Source organism: Pinus tabuliformis, chromosome 8, assembly GCF_031772625.1.
Source record: "Pinus tabuliformis cultivar Carrire ecotype Pingquan chromosome 8, CPIR1, whole genome shotgun sequence".
Taxonomy (NCBI): Eukaryota; Viridiplantae; Streptophyta; class Pinopsida; order Pinales; family Pinaceae; genus Pinus; species Pinus tabuliformis.
In genome coordinates this window covers 664,438,249-664,454,122 of record NC_142294.1, presented here as the reverse complement: position 1 = coordinate 664,454,122, position 15,874 = coordinate 664,438,249, and the positions used below count along the sequence as shown (strand labels likewise).

Genomic DNA, 15,874 nt, shown 5'->3' with positions numbered 1-15,874 from the left:
GCATAATGCAATGTTTGACTCAGGTGCCTCTCATAACCTGATGCCAAAAGCAGTCATGGAAAGATTAAACTTAGACATCACAAGACCATACAAAGACCTGTTTTCTTTTGATTCTAGTCAAGTCAAATGCTTGGGCCTAATTAAGGATTTATGTGTGTCCTTGGTTCAATTTCCCAACAAAACCATTTTAATGGATGTTGTTGTTGCTGATATCCCACCCAAATATGGGATGCTCTTATCAAGATCATGGGGAGCGAAACTCCAAGGCTCCCTGCAATTAGATATGTCATATGCAACTATTTTTGTCTTTGGGCAACCAAAAAGACTTTATAGGGAAACACTCATGAAATATATGGTCAGCAGTGAAGAAAAGCCTCAAAATTTTCCAATATATGCTGTCCATTCGGACATAGACTCCTTCATCTTCTTCAATGACAGCGCAAGTTTCTCAAACAATGACATTAAGACCGAAACACTCATACAAGAACAAAACATTGATCAAACAAGTAGCACCTGCCAAATCTCAATTAGCCCAACAATACCCATTAACCCTCCTCTAGTTGTCAAAGATTGTCAAACAAATGATGAAATTATCCTAGGAGACAAATGGGAAAAGAAACCTCAACTCATGCTCACATTGCCATCCCATGAAAAGAATGTTAAATCTCCTATTCAGCAAAATAGTCTGTGGGTCCTAGAGTTTGATGGCTCAGTTAACAAGTTAGGGGCAGGAGCTGGAGTATGGATACATAACAAAGAGAAAGGCTATGCAGAAGGCAGGGCTTACAGATTGAAGTTTAGATGCACTAACAACATAGCAGAATATGAAGCGCTGCTATTGGGTCTAAAGCTAGCAAAATCGCTACAAGCTCCTAAACTCTCCATCATGGGTGACTCTGATCTAATAATTCAACAAGTAAAAGGGAATTTTGTCACCAATGACAAAAGGCTGAGGTCCTACAGATCTGCTATAATTGAAATACTAGAGACTTTCTCCGAGTTCGTTATCACAAAGATTCCAAGGGGCCACAATCTCCATGCACATAGCTTGGCAACATTTGCCAGCACCTTCAAATTCCCACTACAACCCAACAATTGTTTCACAGCAGAGGTCAAATATAGGCCTTCTATTCCAAACAATGTCAAAGAGTGGCAAGTATTTGAGAATGACATGCAAATAAACAACTTTTTAACCTTGCAACAAGAGTTTACAGGATTAAATATTGACCTTGAGACAGCAAGTCAATCTCAAATAGTTGACGGAGCAAGTCAATCACAATTACAGTTTCAACAATCTGCCCACCCAATGTCACCTAGAACAGCCAAACAATTACTCAGTCCAACCATTTTCAACAAAGAAAACATTCAGCAAATTCACCAAATTGACTGTGAAGAGGTGAGCAACGCTGAAGATGAAATCATACAACTCAAAGACAATCTCCTTCCAGCAGGCCTTACCCCTCTAGAGGACATTTTTGACTCAAATGATGTCCCCAGGAAACCAAAGATGCAGCCATTAGATGCAACAATTGAAGAATGTAACATTGGTACCACTGACAAGCCTAAAATAATAAAGCTATCTGCTGCTTTGCCCCCTAATCAAAAACCTAAATATATTGATCTCTTTAAAGAGTTTCAAGATGTCTTTGCTTGGGGTTATGAAGATCTAAAGTCCTATGACACGTCTGTCATCCAGCACACCATTCCCCTCAAGCCTAATCAAAAACCATACAAACAGAAATTGAGAAGAATCAATCCTGTGCTCCTTCCTTCCATTGAAAAGGAATTACAAAAAATGTTCAAAGCTGGTATCATAGCACCAATCAGGTTCTCTGAATGGATTTCAAATTTGGTCCCTACAAGAAAGAAAACTGGTGAGATCAGGCTTTGTGTAGACTTAAGAAATCTGAATCAAGTATCACTCAAAGACAACTACCCCTTACCCAAAATGGACCACATCCTTCAAAGAGTAGTAGGAGCCTCAAGAATATCATTGTTGGATGGTTTCTCAGGTTTCAATCAAATCCTGGTACACCCTGATGATCAAGACAAAACTGCATTTACTACCCCATGGGGCACTTTCAAGTATGTGAAAATGCCCTTTGGATTGAAAAACGCAGGGGCAACATTTCAGAGAGCAATGGACATTGCTTTTGCAAAAGAGATTCATGACTTCTTGGTCATTTACTTAGATGATCTAACACCCTTTTCAAAATCTGACCAAGAACACTTGAAACATTTGAGACAAATCTTCATAACATGCAGGAAATATGGCATTTCCTTAAACCCCAAGAAGTCATTATTTGGCTTGGAAGAAGGGAAACTTCTAGGGCATATTATTTCGAAAAATGGCATAAGAATTGATCCAGATAGGATACAAGCTATCCTACAAATGCCTCACCCAAGGAATGTCAAGGAGCTGCAAGGATTCTTAGGAAAAATCAACTTTTTGAGAAGGTTTATCCCAAATTTAGCAGAGTTAATCAGATTACTAAACAATATGCTAAAGAAGGATTCAAAGGTTAAGTGGACTGTTGAAGCAAAACAAGCTTTCGAAAGCATAAAATTGGCCTTGACTCAAACCCCAGTATTAACTAATCCTCAGTTTGACAGAGACTTCATCATTTTCTCCTTTGCCTCCCAGCATACTATCGCTGCTGTATTATTACAGAAAGATGACCAAGGGAATGAAAAGCCCATTGCTTTTTTCAGCAGAACTCTTAGAGATGCTCCTCTAAAGTACCAAATAATGGAAAAACAAGCCTATGCCTTAATCAAAGCTATCAAAGACTTTAGGATTTACATCCTTTACTCCCATGTTGTGGCTTATGTACCAAGTCCCATTGTCAAAGACATTCTCACCCAAGAAAACTTAGAGGGTAGAAGAGGAAAATGGATTGCAAACATACTTGAATTTGACATTGAAATAAAGCCTACAAAGCTGATAAAAGGGCAAGGTTTGGCCAAGTTAATGACAGAAGCAAATTTCCAAGCCTTAGATATTAACCAACTGGACAGTGAAACAGAGCTGGCGACTCCAAAGATCAATGTAGCCTTTGAACAATCTCCTTGGTATTCTGATGTCTGTTATATATTACAAAACCTGTGTGCTCCCCCAGGATTGTCCAGAACTAAGTCTAGGTTCCTAAAAATGAAAACATCTAAGTTTTGTGTGATAGATGAGAATCTACTCTGGAAAAACCATGAAGGTATTTTGCTGCACTGTCTTCTTGAGAGTGAAACTGACAATATCATGCAAGCATTCCATGCTGGAGACTGTGGTGGACATTTGTACTGGAAGTCCACTGTGGACAAGATATTAAGGGCTGGTTATTACTGGCCCACTATGTTCTCTAATGTGAAGAAATTCACAACATCATGCCACAAGTGCCAACTGTTTGAAGGCAAAAGACAGTTGCTGCCACTTCCTTTGAGGCCCATTGCAACAGAGAGACCTTTTCAACAATGGGGCTTGGATTTCATTGGAGAAATTCATCCCTCATCTTCAGGACAACACAGATGGATTTTGACAGCAACAGACTACTTCACCAAGTGGATTGAAGCTGTCCCATGCAGACAAGCAAATGATTCAGTAATCATTCAATTTTTGGAGAACAATATACTGGCTAGATTTGGCTGCCCAGACAAGATAATAACAGACAATGCTGCTGCCTTCAGATCCAAGAAGATGGTGAACTTCTGCCATAAATTTCACATTTCCCTGGGCCATTCCATAGCTTACTATCCTCAAGGAAATGGTCTTGCTGAATCCTCAAACAAAAGCCTGATAAACATCATAAAGAAAGTGCTGGAAGAGAACAAAAAGAACTGGCATAAGAAACTAGTAAATGCTTTATGGGCAGACAGATTAACCACTAAAAGATCAATTGGGACCAGCCCATATGAGTTAGTCTATGGATTAGAGGCTAGATTTCCTTCATCACTAGGAGTACCGGTTATGAAACTTCTACAAGAAAGTCAAGCAGAGCCAAATGACATGCAAAGAAGGATTAACCAGATAATCTGTTTACAGCAGACCAGAGAGCAAGTTTTCAGCAGAGTGCAGATACTACAAGAGAAACTAAAAAGGGCCTTTGACAGAAGAACAAAAGCAGAAGATTTCAATGTAGGGGACAAAGTTCTAAAGTGGGATGCAAGAAGAGAAGAGAAAGGAAAACATGGGAAGTTTGATTCTTTATGGAAGGGACCATTTTCTGTCCAAGCAGTACAAGGTAATAGCACCTACTTCCTAAAAAGTTTGACTGTAACTGAACTGGATGAAGGTCCTGTCAATGGCAGGATGCTGAAGCACTATTTTGACTGTTCACTATGATAGAAATTCAGAGGTTCGTTGTATATATGCAGCCTTACATATTATCTTCTATTTTAGAAAGTAAAAAGAGGTTTTTCCAAATGCTGCACCTAGCAGCAACAGGCAGATAGAATCAGAGGTTCTCCAAGAAAAAAGCACACTATTTTGACATATTCATGCAGCAGATTTCAAAGACAAAGATGGGCAGTCAAGGAACAAGGCAATCTGACCTGCTGTTCTTGATCTTTCAAAAGAAAAACCATCCCCATGTGGAGCCACTGTTGGATACCTATAGTAATAGGTTTCATATTTCATGATTGGCAAGAGAAAAGCCAAATATGCTCTGCTCTGGTATCCCAAAGATCCCATATTTCCTAGAAAGCAAGAGCTGGGTTAAGTGTTTCAAGTACTGAGGACCTTATTTCAAATTTTGTGGATGATTCAACAGTCTAAACTGGATCATGCCATGTTTCAATTTTGAGTTGTAGAATAGGGAAAGAGGTCTGTCCAAACAGCTTAATCTTGGCAGACAAGTAGTTCAGGTAGAGAAGCAAAGGTTCCCAAAAGTTTAATTTGGGACCTTGGAAGACATAAGGGTAGAAGTAGATAGAGAGAAAAGGAAAAAGCCAAAGAAAAGAAAAGGCAATTGAGGGTTTGCAAGCTCAAGTGCACCCTCCAAGGAGAAACAAAAAATGCTAGGCAAAATAGCTGGGTAGGCAGTTGTGGTTGCAGAAAGGATATGATCACCATTACACAGTTGTCAAGAGGTGTTTTGCCAAGGCAAAAATTCTATCAGCAAAGAGCATCACTAACTTCTCTTTTCCCTCCCTACTCCATTGCTAACACCCCCTTTCTTTCAGCTGAGATTTATGGAGAGAGATCATGGTTTTATGATGGTTCTAGTTCATTCAGAATCCACATATCTTGTCTAAGATCTTTTCATTTTGATCTACTCTCAAAACCAAGTCAATTTCAGATAAACTCAGTAAAATCCCTTTCATTTGCCCCCTTCATTCATATTAACCTCTAATTTTACTATATAACTCCCCTATTTTACCCCTTCCCCTAATAATACTAACACTAAGGTGTACAAAGCCCCAAATCTTATATATACTCCCTCCCCTTGGCATTATAGCCATATGGTCTTCAAAAGGGACCAAAGTGACATCTGGTCACTTTGGTGAACCTGTCCCATCCTATTCCCCCTTGCTGCAAGTCAAACTGCTCCTCCAACCACCATTTGCATTGGAAAACCCTTACAAAACCCTATTCCGCCTTCAAATCCTTTGAAAAAATAACCAAAGTTAAAAAAAAACCCGCCTCTGGCGCATTTCCAAAGGGTTAGCGCATTATGGGTTTAATGAAAAAACATTCGAAAAAACCAATAAAAAACCCATAAAACCTAAAGTTCCCCGCCCGCATATAACCCGAGCACCTTTCTCCTCCGCCAGCCGTCGGATCAAGCCCATCAGATCCGACGGTCCACATCAATATCGGAGCGCATCCTATGGCGGCACTTTAACCTCCGGGAAAGTGACGTTGCGCCTTGTCACGCCTCCTCCACGCGTCAACCGATGAACCATCTCGGAGCCGACTCTGACAGCCTCTGCGCCGTACCTAAACCGCCCCGAGAAACCGTGGCGGTTAAGGCCTTAACCGTAACCGCTGCGGTTTGACTGCCACCTACCCGTCACTGACTCGCCGCCACGTCCTTATCTGCGCGTACCTGCCTTTGTCATTGGTCCACCTCACTGCTGACTGGGTTGCCACCTCACCGCCCCTTTGACCAGTCACCCACTGCCACGTCGCCCGATGACGTCAGCTGACGTCACCTCACCATGACCCACCAATGACGTCATGCTGACGTCAGCAGAAAAAAGCGCCAAATTGGTAAAATAACCCATATTTACCAATTTTCCCGTGTTTTTTACCACTTTCACTGTTATTTCTGTTGGACACTCTGCATGACCGTTTGCACTCCAATTTTCGCCAACCAGTCTATTAGCCCGGGCAACCTCCTCAAGCAGCAACCGTGCACCTTTGCTTCAACCTCTGCTCGTTGAATTACAGGTATTTAGATCGTTTCGCCCTCCATACGACCTTCATTAAGCTTGAAATTGCTCAGAGGGATAGTAGAACCATAAAAACGCTATTTGCACCGTTCATTTCCATTTGCTCATCCACCATTGTCATTGTGAGGGCCAACAAGTACTTGTAGAGCTTTAGAAACCTGCAATTCACATAAAACCTCTGTAATTCTGCGTTTTCCCGGCAGAGCTCCTAATAAATATAATTCACCCGGTTGGAGAGTTCAGTTAGACCACAGAGAAGTTCTGTCACTAGACTCCAGTAGTATTTCAATTGCTATTGAGAGAATTCCCCTTGGATACTCAAAACATCAACTGTTTACACAGAGAACTGCCTCCAGACTGTGTTTTTACCATTCCACCTGTCCACCTGCAATTCTTGCAACTTAAAGAGCTATGGAGACCCCTATTGCACTCAATATTAAGCCCATCAATGCTCCTCACCAGGAATTAGCATGGAAAGCCCTGGGAGACATGGACTACCAAATGCTGGATTGGTTCCCCATGGGAACCAAGTACAATATTCACATGTTGAATGAATTAAGAGCCCAGCACCTCAGTGGGGCAGATATCTTGGGGATTTGGGAGTCAAATTTGCCCATATACAACCTTCCCCAAGTCAATCCTATGCCAGAGCTCATTTATAGCTGCCAGGAATGCTATGACCCCAGCCAAAGAGCAGTCATGAGCCCCACAGGCCTAGTCCTGTTCCAGATCACCCCAGAGAGCATAAACCAGATGCTGCGCTTCAATACAGCCAAGAAATTGACCCCTCTATCTATGCAGAATCTGATAAACAGAGGGAGCAAGCTGTCCAGTGACCAGATTGTCAAAATCAACCAACTGTTTGTCACACCGGGCTCTGAAACAGTCAGAACCCCTCCTATTGGGTACCAATATCTAAATGAGTTGGGCAGAATGTTGGTGGATCTAATTGGCTATGTCCTAGGATTCAGGGGGTTGGAAGATGTAGATGACAGCATAATGGCAATGCTGTCTATATTTGCCCCGGGTAAGCCTCCAGCTGTGCAGTATGATTATGCAACTTACATAGCAGAGAAAATCCATGAGCAGTTCATGAATTTGAAAAGGGAGAGACTGTTCAGGTACTCCTCCTATATATATCATTTATTCCTTTTCTACCAGCCAGATACCTTCTCAGTTCCTTTGAGGCCACTCAATGCCCAAGGAATCCCAAGATCAGTTGTTTTCTGGACCTCTGTTTTTCATTCTACCTCAGTATCACCCTATACATACTGTGAGTTTATTGATTTATTTGTTCATCCAGCCCTAACAGCTCTGCAAGGTACTCCTCCTCCTAGATTAACCGATGATATGAAGAGGATTCTACATTTGAACAAATCTTATAATATTGGCAACTGGTACTTCTACCAGAACCACACAGTCATTAGGATATATGGCTGTGAATTGAACCCATTTAGGTTGCCGAGGTATGTCCCCATGAGGCTTTTTGCCTTAGAATATTTCAGGCAGTTTGGGAACTCAGATTACCTTCACTTTCAGAGTAGAAACAAGAAATCACAATTGAAGGTAAGAAACCAGCTAGGTTCCTTCCTATATAACAGGAAAGAGGAAGGGTGGAAAGAGGCAGACATCATCCTGGAAGGCCTCAGATTGCAGACTAGTTTTGAATGGATTCCCTATGACCCCAATCATTCTATCTCCCTCAGGAGAATTAGATACAAATTGGGCAACTATGCACATAAAAGACAACCTGAAATTGAAAAGTATGCCAATGCACTAGATTGGGAAGAGGGCACACTAGTAGAACAAGTCACTGAGGTAGAATTACTTGAGAAAGAAGCTAGGAATGTGCAAAAAGAAGCTGACTTGGAAACTTGTGGACAGGTGCCCCTCTCCTACAGAAAGCAAATTGGAACAGCTGCTAAATCTTCAGCAGCACAGCAGCAAACTACTGAGAAGACACCCCAGGCAGCAAGCAAAGACAAAGGAAAACAGGTGGAACAGCCACCTATATTGACAGAAGAACAAGTTGACACCTTGCTACAGCAGCAAGAAGAAATGGAAGAGCAAGAACTGGGGCAGCAACAAGAAGAAGCACAGTCCAGTGAACAGCAGCCCTTGCAGCAGGAAAAGGGGACAGATCTACCTAGTTACATTGAGCAGCAGCCCCAAACAGAGGTGCCTCCCAGGACAGACACCAATGTAGACACCTCAGTCCTCCAAACACCACAGAAGGAGGACTTGACCAGGAAAAGGGAGAGAGAGACCCCCCAGACCTCATCCTTCATCAGAGGAGAGAAGAGACAAAGACTGAATGACTCCCAAGAGGAGGACATAGCAGTAAGGCAAGCCATGGGCATGGGCCCACCCAGTGGAGAACTTTCGGCCAGCTCATCTCAGCGTGGACATGACATGACTATGGGAGGAGAGGTCAGCTCCTCCGGTCAACATAGAGAAGGGCAGTCAAGTATAAAGCAGCAATTCATTGACATCAAAAGGAGGAGTGATCCCATAAAAGTGCAGCTCTATGATCACTTGTTAAAACTAGCTCCTAGCAACCAGCAGAGACTCATGTCTGCTTTCGATGTGAGCGAAGGCAAAATGATAATGAGCCACTTCATGCCCACAACTTTGCATCCTCAGTCCACCTCGGACTATCTAAGAACCAACATGGAGGTTCTTGCCAAAGACATACACCCTATGGACAAGATTGAATTACATAAGCAAACTGGTGAAATGGTGTATGCCTCCCTGGCAGATGAGACATTGGAGAACTACAAACTAAAGAGCAGCCTGAATAACACAGCTTCTCAGCTGGAATTAGAAAGAGCATCATCACAAGCCAAGGAAAATAGGATCAAGTCCTTGGAAGAGGTAATTATAGATATAGGGCATGATCCTAAAGATGTCAAAGGCATCCAAGAACTCCTGAAGATAAGGGATGCAGACATGGCGGCCCTAAGAAAGAAAATCAAACTCCCGGCCACCATCCATCCACAAACAGATGAAGTTGCCCAGCAAAGGCAAGAAAAGGATACTACAGACCTGCTGGTATCCCTATACAAAGAGCTGGTTAGGACTCAAGACCAGCTAGGACAAACTGAAGCTGCAAAGGCGGCACTACAAGAAGCACTGAAGCAAAGAGAAGAGGGCCAACCCTCCCAGCCTCCTCCTATGATAATAAATCTTGAGGAAGTCCCTCCAAAGACTACTCCTCCTCCTCAGCAAACAGAAGCTACAGCACCAACTACAGCGCCATCCACAGCAACAACAACTACAACATCGGAACAGGCTACTAGTTTAGACATGCAAAAGCTGCAAGCTGAGATCCAAGCCATGGAATCTCAAATGAAAGAGCTGGATGAACTTAAGAAAACCTTGGCTAAGGTAAATGAAAAGTTTGACAAGAGCAAACAGAATGAGGCAGCCAAGGAGAGAGAGGTAAAAGCTCTTAAGAGGAGAATTGCTGAACTAGAGAAAGAGCTTGCACTAGAAAAAGTGACAGCTCAAATGAAAGCAGTGCTATGGAGCAACATTGGGCGGTCCATTGCCAACCAGTGGCAATATATTGAGACCATGGATGAGCAAATGGTGCTCATCACTAAAGCAAACAGAGAAATACAGAGAGCCAGGGCAAGCCTTGGACACATGCCAGAAGCTGCTACTAGGATGATCAATATTCTGAACTATAAGACTAGCTCTCAATTAGCTGTCATGGGAATCACCAACAGGACAGAAACAATTGCTGTAGCCAAAAGAGTCATAACATTGAGGAACTTAGTTGGAACACTAGAGAGGAGGACACAGGACATGCAGACTGAAATCAACAGATTCCTGGAAAAATTCGTGACACTACAGAACAGAGGCCTCCCCAGCATTTTAAGCAGTGTAGGAAGACTGCTCACCCTAGACAATTACAATAAGAGAATTGATGCCCATGCAGTAGCAGAGATTGCAAAACCGCCCAGCACTTCAGCAGAGCCAGGGCCAGCCACCGGGCAGACTATGTATGACAGGGTGGAGAAACTATTTTTCCTCATGAATGAAGTCGAGCATCTGTTTGATACACCACCTAACTTCTTCAAATTCACAGAAGCAGATGAAACTCTAGGGGCAATCTTAGCACACCAACTGCCCACACAGGATGTCTGGAGGAATTTGACACAGACAATTTTGTCAGGCCAGAATCAGTAGCGCTAATTCTCCAGGCAAATGAGCATACATGCGCAGGCACAATTTTGAAGAAAATATCTACAGGGAAGAGGCAGAGGCTGAGCCAACTCAGCAGGACCATTGACTCACCACAAGCAACAGTCACAATCACAGGTGACAAGTCCAGGATACAGCGTACAAGCCTTAAAGACAGGTCTTCCAGCATTTATTCAGGATATCTCGACCGACTTAGCTGTTTCCAAAGGCTAAAATATCTTCTGACAGAGCATTGAAATGCCTGTACTCTGTAATCAATGCTGTATTAAATTTTGGTCATAATATCTTAAGTGGTTGGTAAGAATGTTAAATCTGAGATAACTCAGAACTCAGATATTTTGTAAATCACCGCAAGTATATATTCACCCTTCACAGCAGTTGAAGGGGTTGTTGTAATTTCCTTTTGAGAACTCTCTCTTACTGTAATATTTTCAGAGAAGTAATACAAAGGAAGAATGGAATTTCCAAGGCTTGGTGTACTTTGAAGTATTGTGGTGAAAGATGAATGTTACAGGATTCCAGGGTGTTGCATAAAACAATAAGTATTCTCAAATCTCTTTGTTGTATGTTTTCGAGTCTTTTGTTCTCTTTTGTAGTTTAAATGTTTTACACTTGATAGCAAGGTGAAAGGATAGTTCCAGGACTTAACCCATGATTACCCTGGACTCAAACTGAGCTATTATACATGTTTTCCTCAGATACAGTGACAGAATTGTAATTCTTAATTGCTGCATTTCAAAACTGTCTTTTACTGTGATAGACATTCCCAGGGATTCAATTTTTGCCCCTGAGACATCTGTCTTCTTCTCTTAAACCTGTCTGTTGGAAATATTTAAACAATAAGTGAAAATTCTTAAATGCTTTCGCTGTTTGTGTTACCTGTTTCCAGTCATTTAATCAAAAAACTGTTCTATTAAGCACTCAAATGGCCCTGTAAGTCCCATCTTTCATTTCAAAGTTTCAAACACATATAGCCACAGACTCCATTGCCCAATGGTACTCAACTTCTCTGAAAACTACATCACTGGAATCTAAAAGGAGTTTCATCAACCAAAACATAAACAAAACCTGTGCATGATAGCTAGCCTAAAACCCTACCATTGTAGATATAAAATCATAAAGAGAGAGCCCTCTCTGATCACAGTTTGGCTAGAAACAGTGATCCAAAGATTGGTTAGTGGTTACCCCGGCCGTATTCCCTTGGGAGTCATAGGGAACAACCTGGGTGTTAACACCCCCAAAACCACTTCATCCCAAAAGTGGTGCGATACAATCCCGCTTACCGCTTCCCGCTAAATGACGAAATGTCACATCCCAGAGTACGTGCAACTGTCAACCTATGTCCAACTACTAATTTACCAAAACTGCTGAAACTCTAGACCACCTTGCAATCTTGTGCGCTTCCAGCAAACAGTGCACAGTTGCCATTACTCCGTCCAAAAGCCAAAACCAAGTATTTATCCCATTTCGCTGAGAAACCCTATTTTGTTCCAAAACCTAGACTAAATTGCTTCCAATTCCTAAGTAATTTAGTAATAAAAATTGACTAGTGACACCAAAACACCTGAATTAGACTAGTTTTTCCCAAAATTCACTAAAAATCCTTCACCCCCATCCTTGAATCCAAAAGAACCACGAATGTCTGCCCCAATTGCATTGATTATCATGCCCATTTCTACTCCTCATAGGGATTTAGATCATCTACCACTGGCTAATAAAGATTTCCCGATTAAAGATACCTCTATCTCAGAATCCCCTTTGAAATTATTCTACAGGTATAGAGACCAGTACCTGAACCATGTAGACAATATAGGACTTTTGGAATCAGGATTACCCAAATATCAATTCCCCATAGTTCACATCTTCCTAGAGATTGTACATTACTGCCACATGAACTATGATCCCAACCAAAGGGTAGTGAGAACCCCTTACCAGTCTGTATTATTTACCATCATTGCTGAGTCCATAAATGAAATGTTGTAATTACAACCAAGTCAAAGCCTGACTCCTCTTTCTATTCGGGATTTTCTGAATAGATACCCTACACTCACCTCAATCCAACTTACTCAATTATACCAGAACTTCATCAAGGAAGAGCAATACACTCCAAAGGACTCTCCCCCTTACCTGTGGACTATATTCTCTGACCTTGGCTGAGACACCATACCCATGAGATCCAGTGTGTTAGGTTATACTACAAGTGAATTTGTTGATGAAATAATTATAGCCTTTATGTCCATCTACTCTCCTGGGCAACCACCAGCCATCATGTTTGACTATGCTAAGTTCATTGTTGATAAAATGCATGATCAATTCATGAGGTTGGATAATGAAAGAGTATTTAAATATTCTTCAGTTCTATATCATTTGTTCTTGTATTATCAAGCTGATAAATTTCCAATCACCCTCCAAAAGCTTGATACCAGAGGCAACCCCAGATCAGTGGTCTTCTGGACTTCATTGATCCACCAATTTGACTCTCAATATTCTTATACCGATTTCATAGATCTCTTTGTGTACCCAGTAACAACTATGCTATTAGGAAGCCCTCCTCCCAGAATCAGTGTAGACATCAGGAGGGTCCTTCAGTTATCAAAACAATATAGAGTGGGGGATTGGTACCTATACCAAAACCACACTGAAATCAGAATCTATGGATGTGAGTTGGCTCCCTACAAACTGCCCAGATACCTCCCTATGAGATTGTTTGCCCTGGAGTACTACAGACAAATGATCAATTCAGATGAGGTGCATTTTGTGAAAGCCAAGAAGAAAGCTCAGCTTAGGATAAAAGATCAGCTTGGTCCTTTCATATGTAACAATAGGGAAGCAGGAAAGGAAGCAGAGGAAATCCTCCAAAGGTTGAGACTAAAACAAAGTTTCATCTAGAATTATGACCCCTTAGAGTTCATTTGCAATAGGAGGCAAAAGAATAAATTATCTCCTTATATCCACCATAGAATCCCTGAAATTGAACAATATGCAAATCAGTTTGAATGGGTGGAAAACACTTTGGTAGACCGGGATAGCATAGAAACTGTTGTCAACAATGTATTCATTGATTTAGATAGAAGACTTGATGAGGATTCATTTGTACAGGTTTCAGGAGAAACTCAATCTCAAAGGCAATCACAGGGACACAGTGGGAAAACAATAGAAGAAGGACCTTCAGAGCAACCAGAAGCATCAAAGCACCCAGAGGGAATAGAGCAGCCAGAGGAATCTGAATAACCTGAGATTTCAGAAGAAATTTCTCAACCAGAGCAAATCATGAGCAATCCTCCCATTTTGCAGACTCCTCTAAATGAGGAGTGGAATCTAAAAGGAGATATAGAGGAGGCCACCCCTTTTAGTAGACATGTTGCCCAAACCTATGTCAAGAGGCAAAGGTTGAACCCATTTTTAGAACAGGAGTTTACTGAGGAGACAACAGGAACTGTAGGAGCAGAAAGTAAGCATACCACTCCTTCAGGAGGTACACAAGAACCTTCCACCTCACAGACTCAAATGCTAGAAAGGCAACAGAGTGTGGAAGTATCCTCCTTCAGGGCTCCTACTGGCTAGAGCCAAGATATCAAAGAGAAATACAAAGAAATCAAGGCAAGAAATGAAAGATTAAAAGCCCAAAGTTATGCACACTACCTGAAAATGGCTCCAACAAATCAAACAAGGCTAATGTTAGCCTTTGACATAAAGGAAGGTAAAATGCAAATGAGTTTTTTGAAACCAACTACACAGCAACCCAAATCAATGGCAGATTATCTGAAAACATACTTTGAAGTATTGGCAAAGGATATCTATCCTATTGACCAAATTGAGTCACATAAGCAAACTGGGGAAATGGTCTACTCCACCTTAACTAGCAAGGAAATTGTAGCCCACCAGCTCTAGAATTCGCTAAATAATATATCAGCACAATCCTAGTTATAGAAGGCATCTTCACAGGCCAAGGACACCAGAATAAAGTCCTTAGAGGACTTGGTCATAGAGTTGGGACATGATCGCAAGGATGTGAAAGCCGTAGAAAAGCTTATCAAGAAGAAAAATGATGATATAGCTACACTGAAGAAGCAGCGCAAAATTCTTCCTCTACATCATCCTTAGACAGTTGAAGTGTTGGAAACATAGAAGGAGGAAGAGCTTATGGACTTAGTCCTTAAGCTCAATGAACAATTAAAATAGATAGAAAAGGAGCTAGATAACTTGATATAGTCTAAGTGGAGTGAGTTGGCCACCACCCCTCAGATTGTAATTCCTACAGTCTTCACTGCAGTACCCTCCACATTGGCTGCTGCCTTAGCACCCACAATTCCACCAGCTACTGCTTTTCCAGTAATAGGTACATCAATAGGCACAGGGCACAGGGGCATCTACAAGTGTAGGTACTTCCACAGAACAAACAACTGAATTGGTAAGGGCCATGGAGGAAATGAGCATCCAGGACACTGAACTTAAGAAACTTAGAGAAAAAGTGTCAACTCTGGAGACTGACTGTAAACTTGCCCAGATATAGCAAAAGGAATAAGTTCAGAAGAACCAAATAATGGTAGAAAGAATAAAAGTCCTTGAAAAGGACTTGACATTGCAAGAACCACTGGGAGACATGAAAGAAATTCTTTGGGCCCACATCATTGATTCCATCATGAGGTTTGGCCTTCTATTCAAGTTATTTTTGAATAGACTGAACTAGTAAAAGTGGCTACAAAAGCAGTCCATGAGACAAGAGAAGAGTTGGGAGATAAACCTGAAGAAGCCAACCAATTAATAACATTCCTGAACAGAAAAAATAGGTACTAGCTCGATGAACTAGAAATAGAAGATACAACAGAAACCATCATAGAAATAAAGAAGGTTCTAACTAAAAGGAACCTAATGCTCAATCTAGAAAAATGGTGTCAAAGCATTCAAGCAGACATTGACAGTTTTATGACAAAGTATGGAATTTTGAGAGACAAAGGACTTCCCAGTCCTATGGTAATAAATGACAAGCTAATGACTCAAGATGATTATATCAAAAGGCTAAACAAGTTGGCCAGAAGCCAAGCTAGTACCTTAGGAGTAAAATCTCTGCTCACTGGAAAGGTACTATATGACAGTGTTCAAAATTTGTTTTATATAGAGCATGAGGTAAAGCATTTGTTTACCAGCAGACCAAATTTTGCTAAGTATACAAAAGTTGACGAGATATACAGGAAAATGATAAGGATAAAATTACCTGATAGTGAATGGTGGACAAATTTAACTGATTTACTATAAAGTTACTACAGTAAATCTATATGGT

General features: G+C 41.4%; 1 protein-coding gene across 1 annotated transcript in view; it reads right to left on the bottom strand.

The window, feature by feature from the left end:
* Nucleotides 1-14,963, bottom strand: part of LOC149237332 (rhomboid-like protein 20) — a 36,852-nt gene extending 21,889 nt beyond the window's left edge. The window contains exon 1 of the mRNA XM_089369233.1: nt 14,853-14,963. Coding sequence (XP_089225359.1) covers nt 14,853-14,963 — 111 coding nt within the window. The remainder of the gene's footprint in view (nt 1-14,852) is intronic.
* Between the last annotated feature and the right edge of the window lie 911 nt (nt 14,964-15,874).